The sequence below is a fragment of the Manis pentadactyla genome, chromosome 19 (genome assembly GCF_030020395.1).
Source record: "Manis pentadactyla isolate mManPen7 chromosome 19, mManPen7.hap1, whole genome shotgun sequence".
NCBI classification, from domain to species: Eukaryota; Metazoa; Chordata; class Mammalia; order Pholidota; family Manidae; genus Manis; species Manis pentadactyla.
This window is the reverse complement of record NC_080037.1, coordinates 10,138,163-10,152,956: the sequence shown is the minus strand read 5'-3', so window position 1 is coordinate 10,152,956 and position 14,794 is coordinate 10,138,163. Positions and strand designations below refer to the sequence as shown.

General features: G+C 49.6%; 1 protein-coding gene across 3 annotated transcripts; it reads left to right on the top strand.

Moving 5' to 3' along the window:
* The first annotated feature begins 415 nt into the window (after positions 1-415).
* Positions 416-14,587, top strand: SLC25A44 (solute carrier family 25 member 44). Of its 3 annotated transcripts, none has more exons than XR_005032148.2 (4): positions 416-572; positions 5,236-5,873; positions 9,980-10,102; positions 11,991-12,151. XR_005032148.2 is itself a non-coding variant. In XM_036922519.2 (4 exons), exons 2-4 carry the CDS (start codon positions 5,249-5,251, stop codon positions 12,180-12,182), a joined length of 894 nt encoding a protein of 297 aa, XP_036778414.1. In that variant the 5' UTR covers positions 416-572; positions 5,236-5,248; the 3' UTR covers positions 12,183-14,587. The 3 variants fall into 3 exon arrangements, 2 of the variants coding, with proteins under 2 accessions (XP_036778414.1, XP_036778413.1); XM_036922519.2 differs by having other exon boundaries at positions 10,026-10,102; positions 11,991-14,587; XM_036922518.2 differs by having other exon boundaries at positions 9,975-10,102; positions 11,991-14,587.
* The last annotated feature ends 207 nt before the right edge of the window (positions 14,588-14,794 follow it).

Here is a 14,794-nt window from a genome sequence, read left to right as displayed (position 1 = left end):
CCAGGATGTCCCCTATTCCTGCAATTTTTTGAGTTCCTAAACCTCAAAATTGCCTACCTTTAGACCTTCCTGCCACACACTGGCCTCTACTGTTTTGCCTGTACAGATGAGAAAAGTTACTGATTAGATTCCAGTTCAAGAATTCCAACAGACCAGAAACGCAAGGTGACCCAATTAGAAGGGGATCTCCTTGGCTCGATTTCAGCGAATTATAAAGCACCCGCACGCGCTATAAAGCTGAGGGCACGGCGAAGCTAATGAAGGCGTGGCTTCTGCCCGGGTTCAAGATGGCCGCCGGGACTGTCCCTCTTCTCCCGGAGGTCGGGGGAGTGGCTCAAAGATTCAGAACATTAGTGAAGTTGCCCACCGCTCAGTCCCGCCCCGTGCAGGGGGCGGAACTGACAGCTACCCAACTTCCGGTTCCGGCAGTACCGGGAGCAGGGTCGAGATGGAGGAAGATGCGACCGGAGGCTGGCAGTCGCCGGGAACAGAGGACAGAGTGGGAGCTGTGGCTTAGAGGTCCCGGCTTGGGGTTCGCCTCAGAGGCGGCGGAACCGCCCTGATCTGAGAAGGTAGGAAACTACGGGCTGACGGTGCCTGAGGACTAAGACCTCCGAGGACCTGGACCTGTCAAGGAGGCAGCTAGTAGTCTGCAGTGTCTGGCCGCAGTTCCATTGGAGCCCGCCACGCAGTTTGGGGGATGAGGGACGATTCCCACGAGGAATCTTTTCCTGCCGGAAGAGCATGAGGTTTGCGGACAGCGAAAGAAGCATGGCTAGAGGCATGAGGAGGGGCATGTCCGAGGACCCAGAGGCAGCTGATCGGGGATCAGAACAGAGCTGCATAAAAGGGGTGTCATGTGGAGCAGGTGGAGAGGATTGTCAGGTGATGTCTGTGGTGAGATCACGTGGGTATCTCTGGATGACCCAAGGAAGGCTGGGTAGGAATCTCACCACGACCAAGCTGGGAAATTATCTCGAGGGGTCGGAGGCATCAACAGGAACTTCCCCAAGGAAATGCATATTTCTTAGAACGTGTGGGCAAGCATGTAAATATATTCACGTTCATGTGGTAGATAGCTCCTAGGATGCACAGCCTTGATGCAGGTGCAACAGAGAAAACACAAGAAGGAAGAAAAGATCTTGTTTCCAGCTGAGGAGTGGGGACCAAACTCCACGGGTGTCTTGTCAGGAGTTGTAGAAGGTGATTTGACCTAGTGGGCGTGGTTGACTAAAAAGATCTGGATGAGTCGAGTAGTCATCATTGGGCGCAGTTCTGGTGATAAGTCAGAATGGCGTCAGAGGACTCCTGGTCCTGGGATTCGAGCATAGTTATCATTGTTATAATACTGACTATCCTTAATATTTAAAGGAACACTTTCCAAACTGTGATACACATATTATCCACCTGGAGATCTTAAAATGCCAGCTTCCTTAATGAATGTACATAAATTTTCTCAGATGTTCATGACTATCTCTTGTCACCTGTTTCAGAGTCCATTCTCTGTTGGGGTCATCATGCATAGGCACTCAACAGGTCCCAACCCCAGCAGGCTGTCCCTGGGCCCCACTGAGGGTCACTCTGAAGCCAGGCTGCCTGGGTTGGACTTGAAACTCCACCACCTTCTTGCTGGTAACTCTAAACAAGCTGCTGAAATTCTCTGTACTTAAAACCTTCATCTGCAAAATGGGGTACTAGCTAGTGCTTACCCACTATGGTTGTAAGGATTAAATCTGTTAATACATGAAATATGCCTTCAAAACAACATGCCAGCGACCTAGTAAATGCTCAACATGCTGTAGGTATTATAATTAAACTATTCCATGGCTTATGAAAAAAAATGCTGGCTCTTAATTCACTAGGTACATTCTGAAATTCTGTATTTCTAACAGGCTCCCAGGTGATGCTCATGCTGCTGGTCTGTGCACCACTCTGAGGACCAAGGATTTAGAGCAGCGCTGTCCAGTAGAGCTTTCTGCAATGATAGAAGTGCTTTGCTCTTCACTAAATGCTTTCACACATATTGGTTCATATGAGCTGCACCACACTCTTATATAGCAATGGTAGGCTTTATTAGCCCCCTTTCACAGATGAGGAGACTGAATTTCAGTGAAATGACTTAGTTCCAGTCTTACAAGTAAGTAATGGAAATGGAGCTTAAACTTGGATCTCCTGACTACTAGTGTTCTTTCCGTGTCATGACCTTGCCTTCCAGATGACACTGCCGTGTCAAGGTTCGTCTTACCTACTTCATCAGAACCTAGTGAATAGCCCGGAGTGATTTTTCTGGTACAGGGAGAGTGGAAGTGGAGAGGAGGTGTACAGACCCTACCAGTTTGTCCCTTGCCACTTGGTAGTGGGGGCTCTGCCTCTGACATCTCATTTGATGACTTCATGACACCCTGGGTCATTTGTTGGGTCCCCATCGGAAGCTTTGTGCCTGAGCAGTGTTCAAAGATAGGGGGAAATTTAGAATTGAAGGCACGCAGGTAAATAAATAAGAGTCTTGGAAAGAGTCTTAAAGAAATTGGGCTGATTGAGTTGGACAAAGAGAAGGCTAAGGAAAGTTGGCATATGGTGTCTGTGAGGGGGATTGTGCAGAAGGTAAAACAAGAGGGACTGGTTTTGATATTTCAGCAGGAAGTTTGGAGGTTAGACAACAAAACAGGTAGAGATCCCAACCTTTAGGAGCAGCCCCACCTTTTGAAGGAGTCCCGGGAGTGGGTGCTGTCCCTCCCTCTTCAGCTATAGTGGCTTGTCCCCCTGAGGCATGACCCTTAGTGGCTTCTCCTGTCACCATGGCAGTGGTAGGAGTTACCTGCTTCAGCCTGGGGAGAGTTTCCCCTTCCTTCAGGGAGTTAAAATAGACTGGCACATGTAAGAGGTGGAGGAAAGTGGAGAAATGAGGCACTGGTTCTGCCTCAGGATTTTTCATCGGGAGTAGTTGGTGCTTTGTGATTCAGCTTGACAAGGTGAGGTGTCCCAACACCAGGCCCTGGGACAGAGTCCTTCGTTGCTTTCTTTGCCTTTGCCTGCTTAGCAGGCAGTTTGCATGAGCCCCACAGAAAGCTCTGCTTGCTGTATTTGTCCTGTAACAATGTGCACACCCAGCCACTCAGCTTGGTCACTCTGCAAGCACACTGGGAAAGCAGAGGCAGCTTTTGGTTTTTCTGGAACAAAGCTAAGAAAAATCTCTAGGTGTCTGCGGGACCAGGAACTTATGCTTAACCTTTGGGTGACTGGCTGTCATAAGGGCATTCATTCTGCCTCCCACAGGTGGGAATGACTTGGCTTTAGACTGAACAGAGTGATTTGTGTTGCAACTCCTCAGTTCCCATGGGGTAGAAGGCGTGGTGGAGTAGAGGAGAAACCTTGGCTCATGTCCTGCCTCCACCACTGAGCAGCTACATGACCTTGGGCCTATTCCTATTAACCTATCCTGATGTTCTGTTTGCTCATTAACATAAGTGGCTAACTCTACATAGGTTAAGTTGTAAGGATTATATGAGGTAATAGGTATTCAGTAGATCCTAGTGTCTCTCCATCTCTCATCTCTCAGTGGTATTGGAAACATGACCTTGGGACCCCAGAGGACAAATACCCAGGGGCAGGGAGACAGTAGCCTGTCTCTTGAAGGGCCTCAAAAGAGAAGATTGCCCTCCTGGATGTTGTGGGTGGCCCAGGCTGAGGCTGGGGAAGAAGGGTTGCTTTTGCTCACAGCAAGTGACACATCAGTGTTCCAGGGGTTCCCCTCCTGGATGCCCACCTTTAGCTTATTTCCCACAGCTCGTTCTGGCCAACTTAGTTGGGCTAAGCCATTGTCTCTTCCTTTCACTGTCTACATGTATTACTCCTACTTCCAAACTGCTTTGTCCTCCATGAAGCCTGACTTGGTACGTGTACCTCTCTCACGCGTCACCTTGAAGCTCAGGTTTTCCCCTCAGTTTGCAGGTACTCAGTCTGCTCTGCAGGCAGCACGTGCCTTCATGAAGTGATACAGTCCCACTCAGGGAATTCTGCAAAGCAGACGTTGCTTCCCCACCTACTTTTGTGTTAAACCAAGAAGTTTCTTAGCTAGTTGGGACCTTGGCTGGGAAGGTTGGGTGGACTCTGATTAGACACATGACATGAGGTTTGCCAAGTAACTGGTACCAGGACTGCTTGTGTAGAACATTTCAGTCCTCTACAGTTGTCCCTTTGATGTGGCCACCTCCTTTCCTAGCCCTCTAGCTTACATCTGTTCCCCGGAGGGATACTGTGTCTCCTTGAACAGACTGAGTTTCTCGAAGGCAGAATCCAATATCTTCTCTGTCACTTGAGGTTATAATTTATATGCTTAGGGATGAAAGGGACCAAACATGTTCTCTACCACGTATTTCTCTAGACTCTTCAGGGAAACTGCTTAGCTCTCTGGTTGTTCTTTTCTTTCTCTAGAGTGAGTTATCTAATAACCAAAGAGGACTTTGACCTTTGGCTTGTTCCTAACCTTCTAACTCTTTCATTGAAGGGAGAAGAGGAGTGGGGGGTGCCCTGTGGTGTGAAAGCCCCACTTACCTTCTTCCCCACATTGCAGATGCAGACTGGAGAAAATAGAAGGGTAGTGGGTGTGGGTCAGGGGAGCTCAGAGCGGCAGCATGGGAAACCAGACATGAAGTGTAGTGAGTCAGCAGGTAAGCGGCCATACAAAAGGCACCTGCTGAGGATGGAAGGTCAAAGGCAGTGCTTCCTCAGTGGGCCTGGGAACACCAAAATAGGAACATTTCCCTTGGCCTTTACAAACCTCCTAAATTCACTTAGTGATATCCCATTGGCCCACTGAAAGACTTTGCACCCTACCAGGTAGTTGGTTTGTCCACGGCACCCTGAGCTCTGCCTGGGAAGCCAGAGGAGGGAGAGAATGAGCCATGACACCAGGGCCCTGGCAGAGGCAGAGAGACCAGACGAGGTGGTTCAGTACACTGGGGGCAGGGAGCCGTGGTGGGAGTGGGGTCAGGGGAGTCCCTGGGGTGAGGAATGGTTTCTGGAATTGGGAGGGACTCATTCATACAAGAGAGCGAAGGGGCAGTATCCTGATCCCTGAAGGCACACGCATGCCCTACTGGGGGAAATGTGAGCTTTGGGGAGGTGAGCACCCCGGAGATGAAGTCTGCGAGTGAGGTTTCAGAGCCTAGCCAGGAGGGGCAGTGCAAGGTTCTGACTCCTCCCTCACACCCTCCTGCCCTGCTCCAATGCCAGGTCTTCAGGCACGATGGAGGACAAACGCAACATCCAGATCATTGAGTGGGAACACCTTGACAAGAAGAAGTTCTACGTGTTTGGCGTGGCAATGACGATGATGATCCGCGTCAGTGTGTACCCGTTCACCCTCATCCGCACTCGGCTGCAGGTTCAGAAAGGAAAGAGCCTCTACCATGGGACCTTTGATGCCTTCATCAAGATCCTGCGAGCAGATGGCGTGACAGGCCTCTACCGGGGGTTCCTGGTCAACACCTTCACCCTCATTTCTGGCCAGTGCTATGTGACCACTTACGAGCTCACCCGGAAGTTCGTAGCTGACTACAGCCAGAGCAACACAGTCAAATCACTGGTAGCTGGTGGCTCAGCCTCTCTCGTGGCCCAGAGCATCACGGTGCCCATTGATGTAGTCTCCCAGCACCTGATGATGCAGCGCAAGGGTGAGAAAATGGGCCGCTTCCAAGTGCGAGGGAACCCAGAGGGCCAGGGGGTGATTGCCTTTGGCCAAACCAAGGACATTATCAGGCAGATCCTGCGGGCCGATGGGCTTCGAGGCTTCTACCGAGGCTATGTGGCTTCGCTGCTTACCTACATCCCCAACAGTGCTGTCTGGTGGCCCTTCTATCACTTTTACGCAGGTAAGCAGGGACTGAGAGTGTGGGGTTGGGGCCGGTGGCTGTTAGGGCTGAGATACTCTTCTGTACATGTTGGAGTGGGGGACTTAATGGGAAAATGGGCCATTCATTCAGCAAACGTTTGAATCCAAGAGGTTTCAGAGATGAATAGGACATGGTTCTTGCCTTTAAGGAGCTTGTATTAATTATCATGGGGGAAGCAGACAAGTAAAGTAGATGACTCTAGAACACAGAGTATATTCTGGGTGCATTGGCGTCAAATAGGGCTAGTAGAATATTGGCAGAGAATTGGAAGGTGGGGAAAGGTGAAATTCATGGGATATTTGAGATTTGAAGATAAAATTCATGGCTAATAGCTTTGAGTTGGATGCCTTTCCTTAACATTGTTAAATTCAAGATACGGTATAACCTTGAACCTTTCCATGCCTATAATGTATTTTTGTTCATAAGACATTTTACTTTTTTAAAAGTATTTCCCAGAAATGGGATAACTGGGTCAAAAGATCACATTTTTGTGGGCTTCAGTAAGCATGCTGCCAGAATGCCTTCTGAAAGGGCCGAGCACACTTTCAAGAGCAGGACCTACGTGTTCCTGCTACCCTGCGACGTCTGCTGCCTTGGTCACTTCCCGATTGGTTTAGGCCAGTCTGTGCCTGTACCCTCGCTGATCCCTGCTGCTGACTCCTACCCCTTGGCGGTGGGCATGCTGTCCCATCCCATCTGGAACTTTTCTACCCAAATTTTGGAATGACTTCCTAACCTATCATCAGTTTGTCTCTGTGGCACTGTCCTTTTCTGGTTCTCCTACTTCTCTGATTGTACCTTTTTTTTTGGCTAACTCTGTTTCTTTCTTCTTCTGTTTAACGTAGTCTTTCATCAAGAGTATTCAGTAAAATTCATGTACCTTGACTCGACCCCTGACCTTTTATATCAGATTCTTTGGGAATGGATTCTGGCAATCTTAATGTTAAAGAAATGTGAGCATTTTCTCTGGAGTCTGTCTCCGCCCTTCTCTCCTCACTTGATTTCATTTATAGTTGAATCTTACTTCTCCTATGTCCAAAAATCTCTATTTCCATTCCCAGGCTAACCTGTCTAGAGCCCCGGACAGACACTGTGACTGTTGGAATGCTCAACCTGGGTGCATGCTTTTATATCTGCAGTTTCATTCAAGTAACTCTTTTTCATTTTTCAAGCTGGCCGTAGCTGCGTTATTCTCCAAATCACCGAGACTGAAGCCCTGGGGATTGTCCTTGGCCTCTCCCTTTCCTTGTTCCCACGTTGAGTCCTGCTAACCCCAGAATGTCTTCCCCAAATTTCTCTCCATTCCTTTTGCCTTCCTTGGGAACATTCCTCTGTCCCTGCCCCCCTGGGCTGCTGCATCAGCCTTCCAGCTGTTCTAAATCCCTCCCTCCCTGTCCATCACACACCTTCCTAATGGACTCATTTTCTAAACGCTGGTTGTGATGCTCAGTGGCTCCTGCTGCCTGCTGAGTAAAATGCAAACTCTTCAGCCTGGTTTCAACCTCCCTTTACAGTGAAACCTCCTGCTGCTTCCCTGTGTACAGTCTGTGCTGCAGCCAGGCCGGGTAACGCACAGTTCCTCATCTGCACAGCGCCTCTCCCAGCTCTGCTTTGTGCACTTCATCCCTCGGCCGAGATGCCTTCCAGGTCCGTTTACCTGCTGGAATCATGACTATCCTTAAGTGCTCCTTATTGCCTCCTCTCCCGTCCTCTCTCTGTAGCCCTTAACTCAGAAGTGATCCTTCCCTCCTTTCAACCCTCATGACATTGCATGAATCTTTCTTAAGGTAGTTAAAACATCTGCCGTGTTTTATTTGTGCCTTCTGTCTTCTACCATGTGAAAGCTTTTTTTATGCATTTTTTTTTCCAGCTTTATTGAGATGTAACTGAGTGGAAAGGTTCTTGGAAAGGGGCCTGGGGAGTGGAGACTAACATGTTTTGAATACCCAGTATGTTGCCAGGCTCTGTGACACCATGTGTTTTAGGGTCTGGTGAATCATAACTGCTCAGTAAATATTTGTTGAATGGGTAGATTGGCTTTTGTCATTCCCTTTTACTTAAACATCTACCAGTGCTGCGTAATGGGCATTTGAAATCAAATCTAATACTCAGGTCTACGTGATCTGACCCCTCTCTGCTTCTCCCACCCCATCTCATGCTACTCTCCGCGTACGCACTCTGGCCCATCCTCCCTGCCTTTCTGTCAGTGTCTGAAACACACCAGGCTCTGTTCTCACCTGAAGGCCTTGCAGATAATGTTCTTGCCGCCTGAAATACTCTTCCCTGTGTTCCTTGTGTGGCTGGGTCCTTCTCAAACTTTAGGACTCAGTTTATATGCCCCCTTTGCAAAGAGGACTTCTTTAACTTATTTTAACCCAGGTGGAAAGAGGGTGCTTTCTGTTTCTTTTTCAGCACCTTGTTTTCTTCATAGCACTTGTCATAATCTGCAATTATTTTATCCCCAATCCCCAGCTTCTTAATTGGACTCTTAAGTCCTGTGAAGGCATTTCCCTGTTCATGTCTCTTATGTCCACTGCTACCACAGTGCCTGGTATCTAGTAAGCATTAAATACTCATTTATATTACTTGTCCAAAGTCATTTAGCCAAGAGGGCCTTAAACCAAGTCAGGCTGGGTTTATCTTCTGCCTTGAGGATAGTAGGTGTCCAGTAAGCACTTGTCAAATGAATAATGGAAGAGAGACATGCACTGCTTTCCCTCACCCTCTTGCCTTTGCTTTTTCATTGTCTCCCTGAGTCCCAGGAAAATGGCATGTGTGCATGATTAAAACTGGACTCTGGGTCCTGTTGCAGCTGCAGGCCCCGGGGCCAGTGCAGACAGCCCAGGGAGGCTAGCAGTGCCAGTCCAGATGCTACCTTCTAATGGTAGTGAAATGCGTTCTTCTCAGGAGAAACGGGGCTCCCCTGGGCAGAGCTACCAGTTTGCTTTGTTTCTGTTTGTACGCTGACCCTGGGGAAGAAGGAGATTAGAAATCCGGGGAGCGGTGGTTCTGGTAGAATTTCAGGAATGCGGCCATGCTGCTGGGAGTTAGAAGCCCTTAGTTCTGTCCTGCCAACCCCCACCTTCTTACTCATCCCCTAACCTTTAGTTACCTGACCACAAATAACCAAAACTAGGAGCATGAGAAAAAAATCTTAAGGGTATTTTGGCATCTGAATTATAGAGAGAAAACTGAGGGGGAATCTTTGAGAAGATGACTTATTTCACATCCATTCTCCCTCGGAGTATAAGCTAGTGGCTTCAAGGCCCTAAATGACTTGCCTCTTGGGACTCGTCTGCTGCTCTTGTCCTCACTCATTCCGCCCCAGGCATGCTCCCCTGCCGGCCCTTGCACACTCGAGGCAGGCTCCTGCCTAGGATGTTACCTCTGTCTGGAAAGTTCTTCCCACAGATCCGTAAGACTCAGTCTCCTTTAGGTCTCTGCTCAAATTTCACCTTCCATGACTGCCTCATTTAAAATGGCAGCCCCTTTACCCCCTACCCCTGGCATTCCCTACCTCCCTTTCCTGCTCTATTTTTATCTATAATAAAGATATTATAGATAATATAATAATATTGTAATAAGGTAACATATTATTACTGGGTGACCCACCAGTCACCCAGCTCCCTTGCTTAGAGATAATCAGTGTTGCCAGTTTTTAATGTATCCTAATGTAACATGTAACCTATGTGCAATGCATATATAAGAGAATTCATGGTGTGTGCTTATCTAACCTGTGAGCTGGGAGTAGTGGAGCACAGGCATAAGATTTTCACATGGAAGGATTTCTGTCGTCAGATGAAGGGAGCCAGGAAGGAAAGAGGTTTGAAATCACCTTCTGCAGAGGAATCTTGTCCTGTTCACACTGGGTGATGTACCCAAGATGCCTTCTGGAAGGGGCCTGACATCAAAGTTTGTTGTTGGTTCAGGTGGAAGCAAAGCAAAGAAGTGACAGGAGTTAAGGGTCTAAGGTGGCTACAGATGGAGGGTTTATCATCATTGGGCCAATTGGTAGACGCAGTGTGAGGGTGGACGGGCGGAACCTCATGTCCTGAGGCATTGTCTTTCCCTTGATTCCAGAGCAGCTCTCGTACCTCTGTCCTAAGGAATGCCCTCACATTGTCTTTCAAGCCATTTCGGGGCCCCTGGCTGCAGCCACCGCTTCCATCCTCACCAATCCCATGGATGTCATCCGAACCCGAGTGCAGGTAAGACCAGCCTCCTCCCCTACTCTCCTCCCAGGTAAACCATTACAAGCGTGATCCTCAGGCCCTTCCCCTGCCCTCTTTGTGTCATGGCCGTCTAGTCCAGCTAGTTTTCTCCTAGTCATCCAAGCCCCTTCCTGTGGTTATGACTGACCGTCTACAGAAACCAGATGAGCACTTTGAAGCACCTACAGTGTTTCTCTCATCCTGTCTGCTATCTTGCACGCCTCAACTCCTGCATTTGCCCATGTTCTGGAAAGACTCTCTGGTTTCTTTTAGCCTTTCATCCTGTTAGCATAGCCTACCAGCCACTTTTCCTTACCTTAGGCTTGTGGTTTTAGAAATACCAATTTCAGTTAATTGCATAAGTCTGGTTTCCCCACTAGGCTGTGAGTTTTCTTGCAGACAGTGAGGGTGACTGTTCTTGAATAGGTTCCACAGGTTGTACTGTATGGGCTGAGCAAAAACACTGACAGCCTTTGGTGGTGCTGTCCAAAAACTACAGTCCCTGTCTTCAGTCAGCTCAAAGACAATTTCACAGCACCTAGGCCAAGGAAATAGAGTCTGAATGACGATGTGTAATGTACAAATGGTAGGTATAAAGCTATAGGTGGAGACAATGGAGGATTTTAATGTCTGATTTGAGTAGATTAAGAAGAAAGCCATCCAGCTGAGTGGGGGTCATTGGGTTATGGTGTGAAGGGGAGGGAAGGATAACAACCTTAGAAGGCTGGGTGTGAAATTAGCTTCCCTGACACCAGGGCACTGGGATGGAGGTGACCGGTAAATCTAGGTACATTTGTCCCTAGATTCCCATCTAATAGTTTAAGAATCCCCCAGCCCCCTCCACACATACACACGTTTGAAAATAAATAAATTGGCATCTGCTTGGTTGTCACTTAATAAAGGGCACAGACCCTGTCCTCATTCTCTCCTGAGCCTTGTCCTGGCAGCTCCACAAGGAGATGCAAGGGAGAGGCCAGGTCTCTACTTTGAGGAGCTCCCGGGCTGGAGGAGATGAAATGAGTATGAGGACCAGAGGCACAGCTGAGAAAGCCCTTGACAAGGCTGTGGAGGAGCGGGAGGTGGTCAGATGAGGGGAGAAGGGAGTGTGGGGGAGGGGGGCTAAAGAGGGCCGGGCGGGATAGGGAGATGTTCTTAGCCGCAGATGGGATCCCCTTGCGAAGGTCAGAGAGCAAAGCGGGAGGTGTAACAGGAGTGAGCTGCCCTGTGTTGGCTGAGGTCTGAGGGGGGCAGTCTCTAAAGATGTAGTTGGTGGCAGGTTACGGTGGGGGGTCAAGGGAAGGGAGCAGGACTGCAGAGAAGGAAGAGACAAAAGATTCCTGGCCTCAGCCAGGCTCTCAGTGTGACCGGGAAGACAGGGCCCGGGTGTGTGGGGGATGGCAGGGTCGGAGGGGAGGTCCGTAGCCATGGGTTCAGAGGGATCATCAAGATGATCAGAATCAAAAGCTGCAGAGGACCTTAGGGTGATTTAATTCAGCACCCCCCTCAGCCCAGGGAAAGGCCCAAGACTCACAGCTAATGGTATTAATAAAAGCTAACATTTATAGAACACTTACTATCTGCCACTGTTCTCAGCATTCTTTTATTTTCTGCTCAGCACAACCACATGGGGTGGTACTATCACTGTTTTATATTTGAGGAAACCGAGGCGCAAAGAGGTAAGCGAATTACCTGAGGTCATGCTGTTAGTAAAGTGGAGAGCAGAATTCAAACCCATACTGAATCACTGTGCCGCCCCTCAGAGGCAAAATCCAACCCTCCGACTCCCGAGTCTAGCTCTTCCCACTTTAGCCTAAGGCAGAGGGACATAGAGCAAAGGGGCTTTGACTGTAGATCACGGCCCTCTCCTGTGTGTTGACTTTTGCAGGTTGAGGGCAAGAACTCCATCATCCTGACCTTCAGACAGCTGATGGCAGAGGAGGGCCCTTGGGGCCTCATGAAGGGCCTCTCAGCCAGAATCATCTCAGCCACGCCCTCCACCATTGTCATTGTGGTGGGCTACGAGAGCCTGAAGAAACTCAGCCTCCGACCTGAGCTGGTGGACTCGAGACACTGGTAACCAGTGGTGGGGAGAGAAGCCTGCTGTTTTCCACACTGCTCTGGGTCGGGGGCAGAGCGGGGAGGATAGCATGCTCTCCAAGTGCCCCCATCGCCCAGGTAGCCCTGTCCAGGACCAGGTGGCCTGTCTGGGACAGGGACAGGGACTGAGCTGTTCTTGCTGAAGAGGCTCCTTGGCTGGATCCCCTGCCCCCATTATTTTTCATTTTCTTGCCAAGCTGGGCTCCGTGACCCAGTCCCGGTACTCAGTCTTGTCCTAAGGAAACCACTCTGCCCACCAATCCCATTCCACTCTCCCACTCCTAACCTTTCACGTGGCCTCCCCTCCCTGGGATCCTGAGAAGAGCTGCACATAGTGCTTGCTTACTACCGCTGGTCTTCCTCTTGGGCTTTCAGCCCAGACACCAAGTGGCCGCGTCAGCCCTTTCCTGCTTCAGCTCTTGGCTTGCTTATTTTTACTTTGGGACTGAGCTGCCCACCAGCCTACTCCACTTTTCCCTGCCACTGGGGGCAAGGTTCCGGTCACCCTGCACAGGGAGTAGGAGCAGCAAAACCCTCTGGTTCTCCAGAGCACTCATCCTCTCTTTGGAGAGCTACTGGGTTGGGGAGAAATGTTGATACTTTAGTTCATGTGTGCATTTTTTTTTTAACCTCTGTGAACCAGGCAGGCTACTGTCTAGAGCAGCTAAAGCGCCAGTCCTGCAGTCAGAGCCCAACCCTTCCTCAGACTGGTGGAAAAATGTAATGTAGCTTCTCTCCCAACCCCAGTTCCATGTCCCTTCCATGTCCCCTCAGTCCCAGCAGCCCCAGGGCATATAAGCTGTTGGCTTCCCTGGCACAGGTGACTGAAGTGGTGGGCACCATCCTAAGTAGATCAGGCTCTCCAGGACTGGAGTACTACCCGGAAAAGTCAAGATGAGACGGTAGCTGGTTTGGAAAGTGACAAAGGGGCATGCATGCCCCAGTGCATCACCCCAGACCAGCTGAGCCAAGCCCAGGAGAGAGAAGCGGAGGTTCTCAGCCCCGGGCAGTCATGACATACACACATATGCCCCGATCACTTGGACTTATGGAAAAAACTTTGGTCTCACAATGGGAGTCTCCAAGATGTGGAACTGTTTGTGTATTTCTTCTCCCCGAAGTAAAGAGTCATCCCAGTCATGGCACCCTCTGGAGGAATGCACAGAAGAACAGTAAGAGGGGCCAGCAGGTCACCCAATACCAGGACCACTGCATTCACCAGCCTGATACTGCCGAGACTTTCTGTGATGCTCTCAGGAGCGCGATGAGGGGCACTGCTTCCCCACCTCATCCCCTCCTGCCCCCACCTCCTGCCCCCCGCCCACCTGTCTCTTCCACCAAGCCTGTGTTACGGGCGGAGAGAGGTGCCGTGAACAGAACGAGATGGAGGCATATCAAACCCTGCATTTCTACTGAAGATGTTTGGCCTGGATGATACTTCAAACCTTCTTATTGGTCCCACCCCTGGGAAAGGCCTTGCTGCCGATTTGAAAGGTGCTAGCTCCCTGAGGCCTTGGTACTTCTTACAGCTGCCCCACATTCTATCACCCTGGCTGGATCAGAACCTGCAAACCGCATTTCTTGACCTTCACCACCACCACTGCCCATTTTGGTCTCTCATCTTTGAGGGTTATTCTCCCTTTCACTTATCTTTTATTTGTGTTTGTCCCTTCTTATACTTTTTCAAGAATCTTCCAATTTCTGCCCACAAATGGTCATTCAAAGGGTTGGGCCCTCAGATCATTCCGAATGTTCCTGCCCCTCAGTCACCCCTTTACTCCAAGGAACCACCGACATAATGGAAGCTATGGGCTCCTCCTCTGTCTTTAAACTCATCCTGGTGAGACCTCTGGAGATTGGCTTTCTCAGCTCCACATCTTTCCCTTCCCTAGAGATTTGTCTTCAGTTCTTACCCACGATGGCAAAGTGGGCAAAGTGACTTGGGTAAGAGGCAGTCTCCTATCTCGTGTCTCCATGTCACAGCCTCTGTCACACACACACACACACACAATTTTAAAGTATTATGTGTGTATAATGAAAGGGACCTGTGGCCCCTACTTTCCCATCTAATAGTTTAAGGACTGGGATTGAATTTGATTGAATTTGATTGAAATAGGTCTTGGTTGGGGCTGGACCATGGCCTTCCGTTTCCCCAGAACCATAGACCCGACCTGCTGGGATTGTTGATTTATTGGTCCGTGGCCAAAACTGGAAACTTCCGGAGACTTGGCCAGAGAGGAAACCTGAGGGGAGCCTTGAGGAACAGGGGAATGCGAACAGTTGCCAGTAACGTTTGATGAAGTGGACTCTTGTGAATATTAACGGCGAACGTTCACTGTTGCACTGTACCAAGTCTTTGAAGTATAATTAAAAGTTTTTATTGAGTCCCGGAGTTTTATTGAGCCTTTGGCTTACGCTTATTTTGCACGCTTGCGGCGGAAGTGCTGAGGTGTCGGCCGGGTTCATCTTTACAGCACCCGCCTCCCGCACTTTCCCTCCCCTCTCAGCGCCTCGGTGATAGACACTCCGCTGCTCCTAATCGGAGGCCCCCGATTCGGCAGCGGCCTATCGGAAGCTTCGGTGGGCGGGACG

Coding starts and splice junctions, on each gene's coding strand:
- SLC25A44 (XM_036922518.2), top strand. CDS start 5,249: ATGGAGGACAAACGCAACATCCAGATCATTGAGTGGGAACACCTTGAC. Junction 5,874..9,974: donor CTTCTATCACTTTTACGCAG/GTAAGCAGGGAC, acceptor CCTTGATTCCAG/AGCAGCTCTCGTACCTCTGT. Junction 10,103..11,990: donor TCATCCGAACCCGAGTGCAG/GTAAGACCAGCC, acceptor TGACTTTTGCAG/GTTGAGGGCAAGAACTCCAT.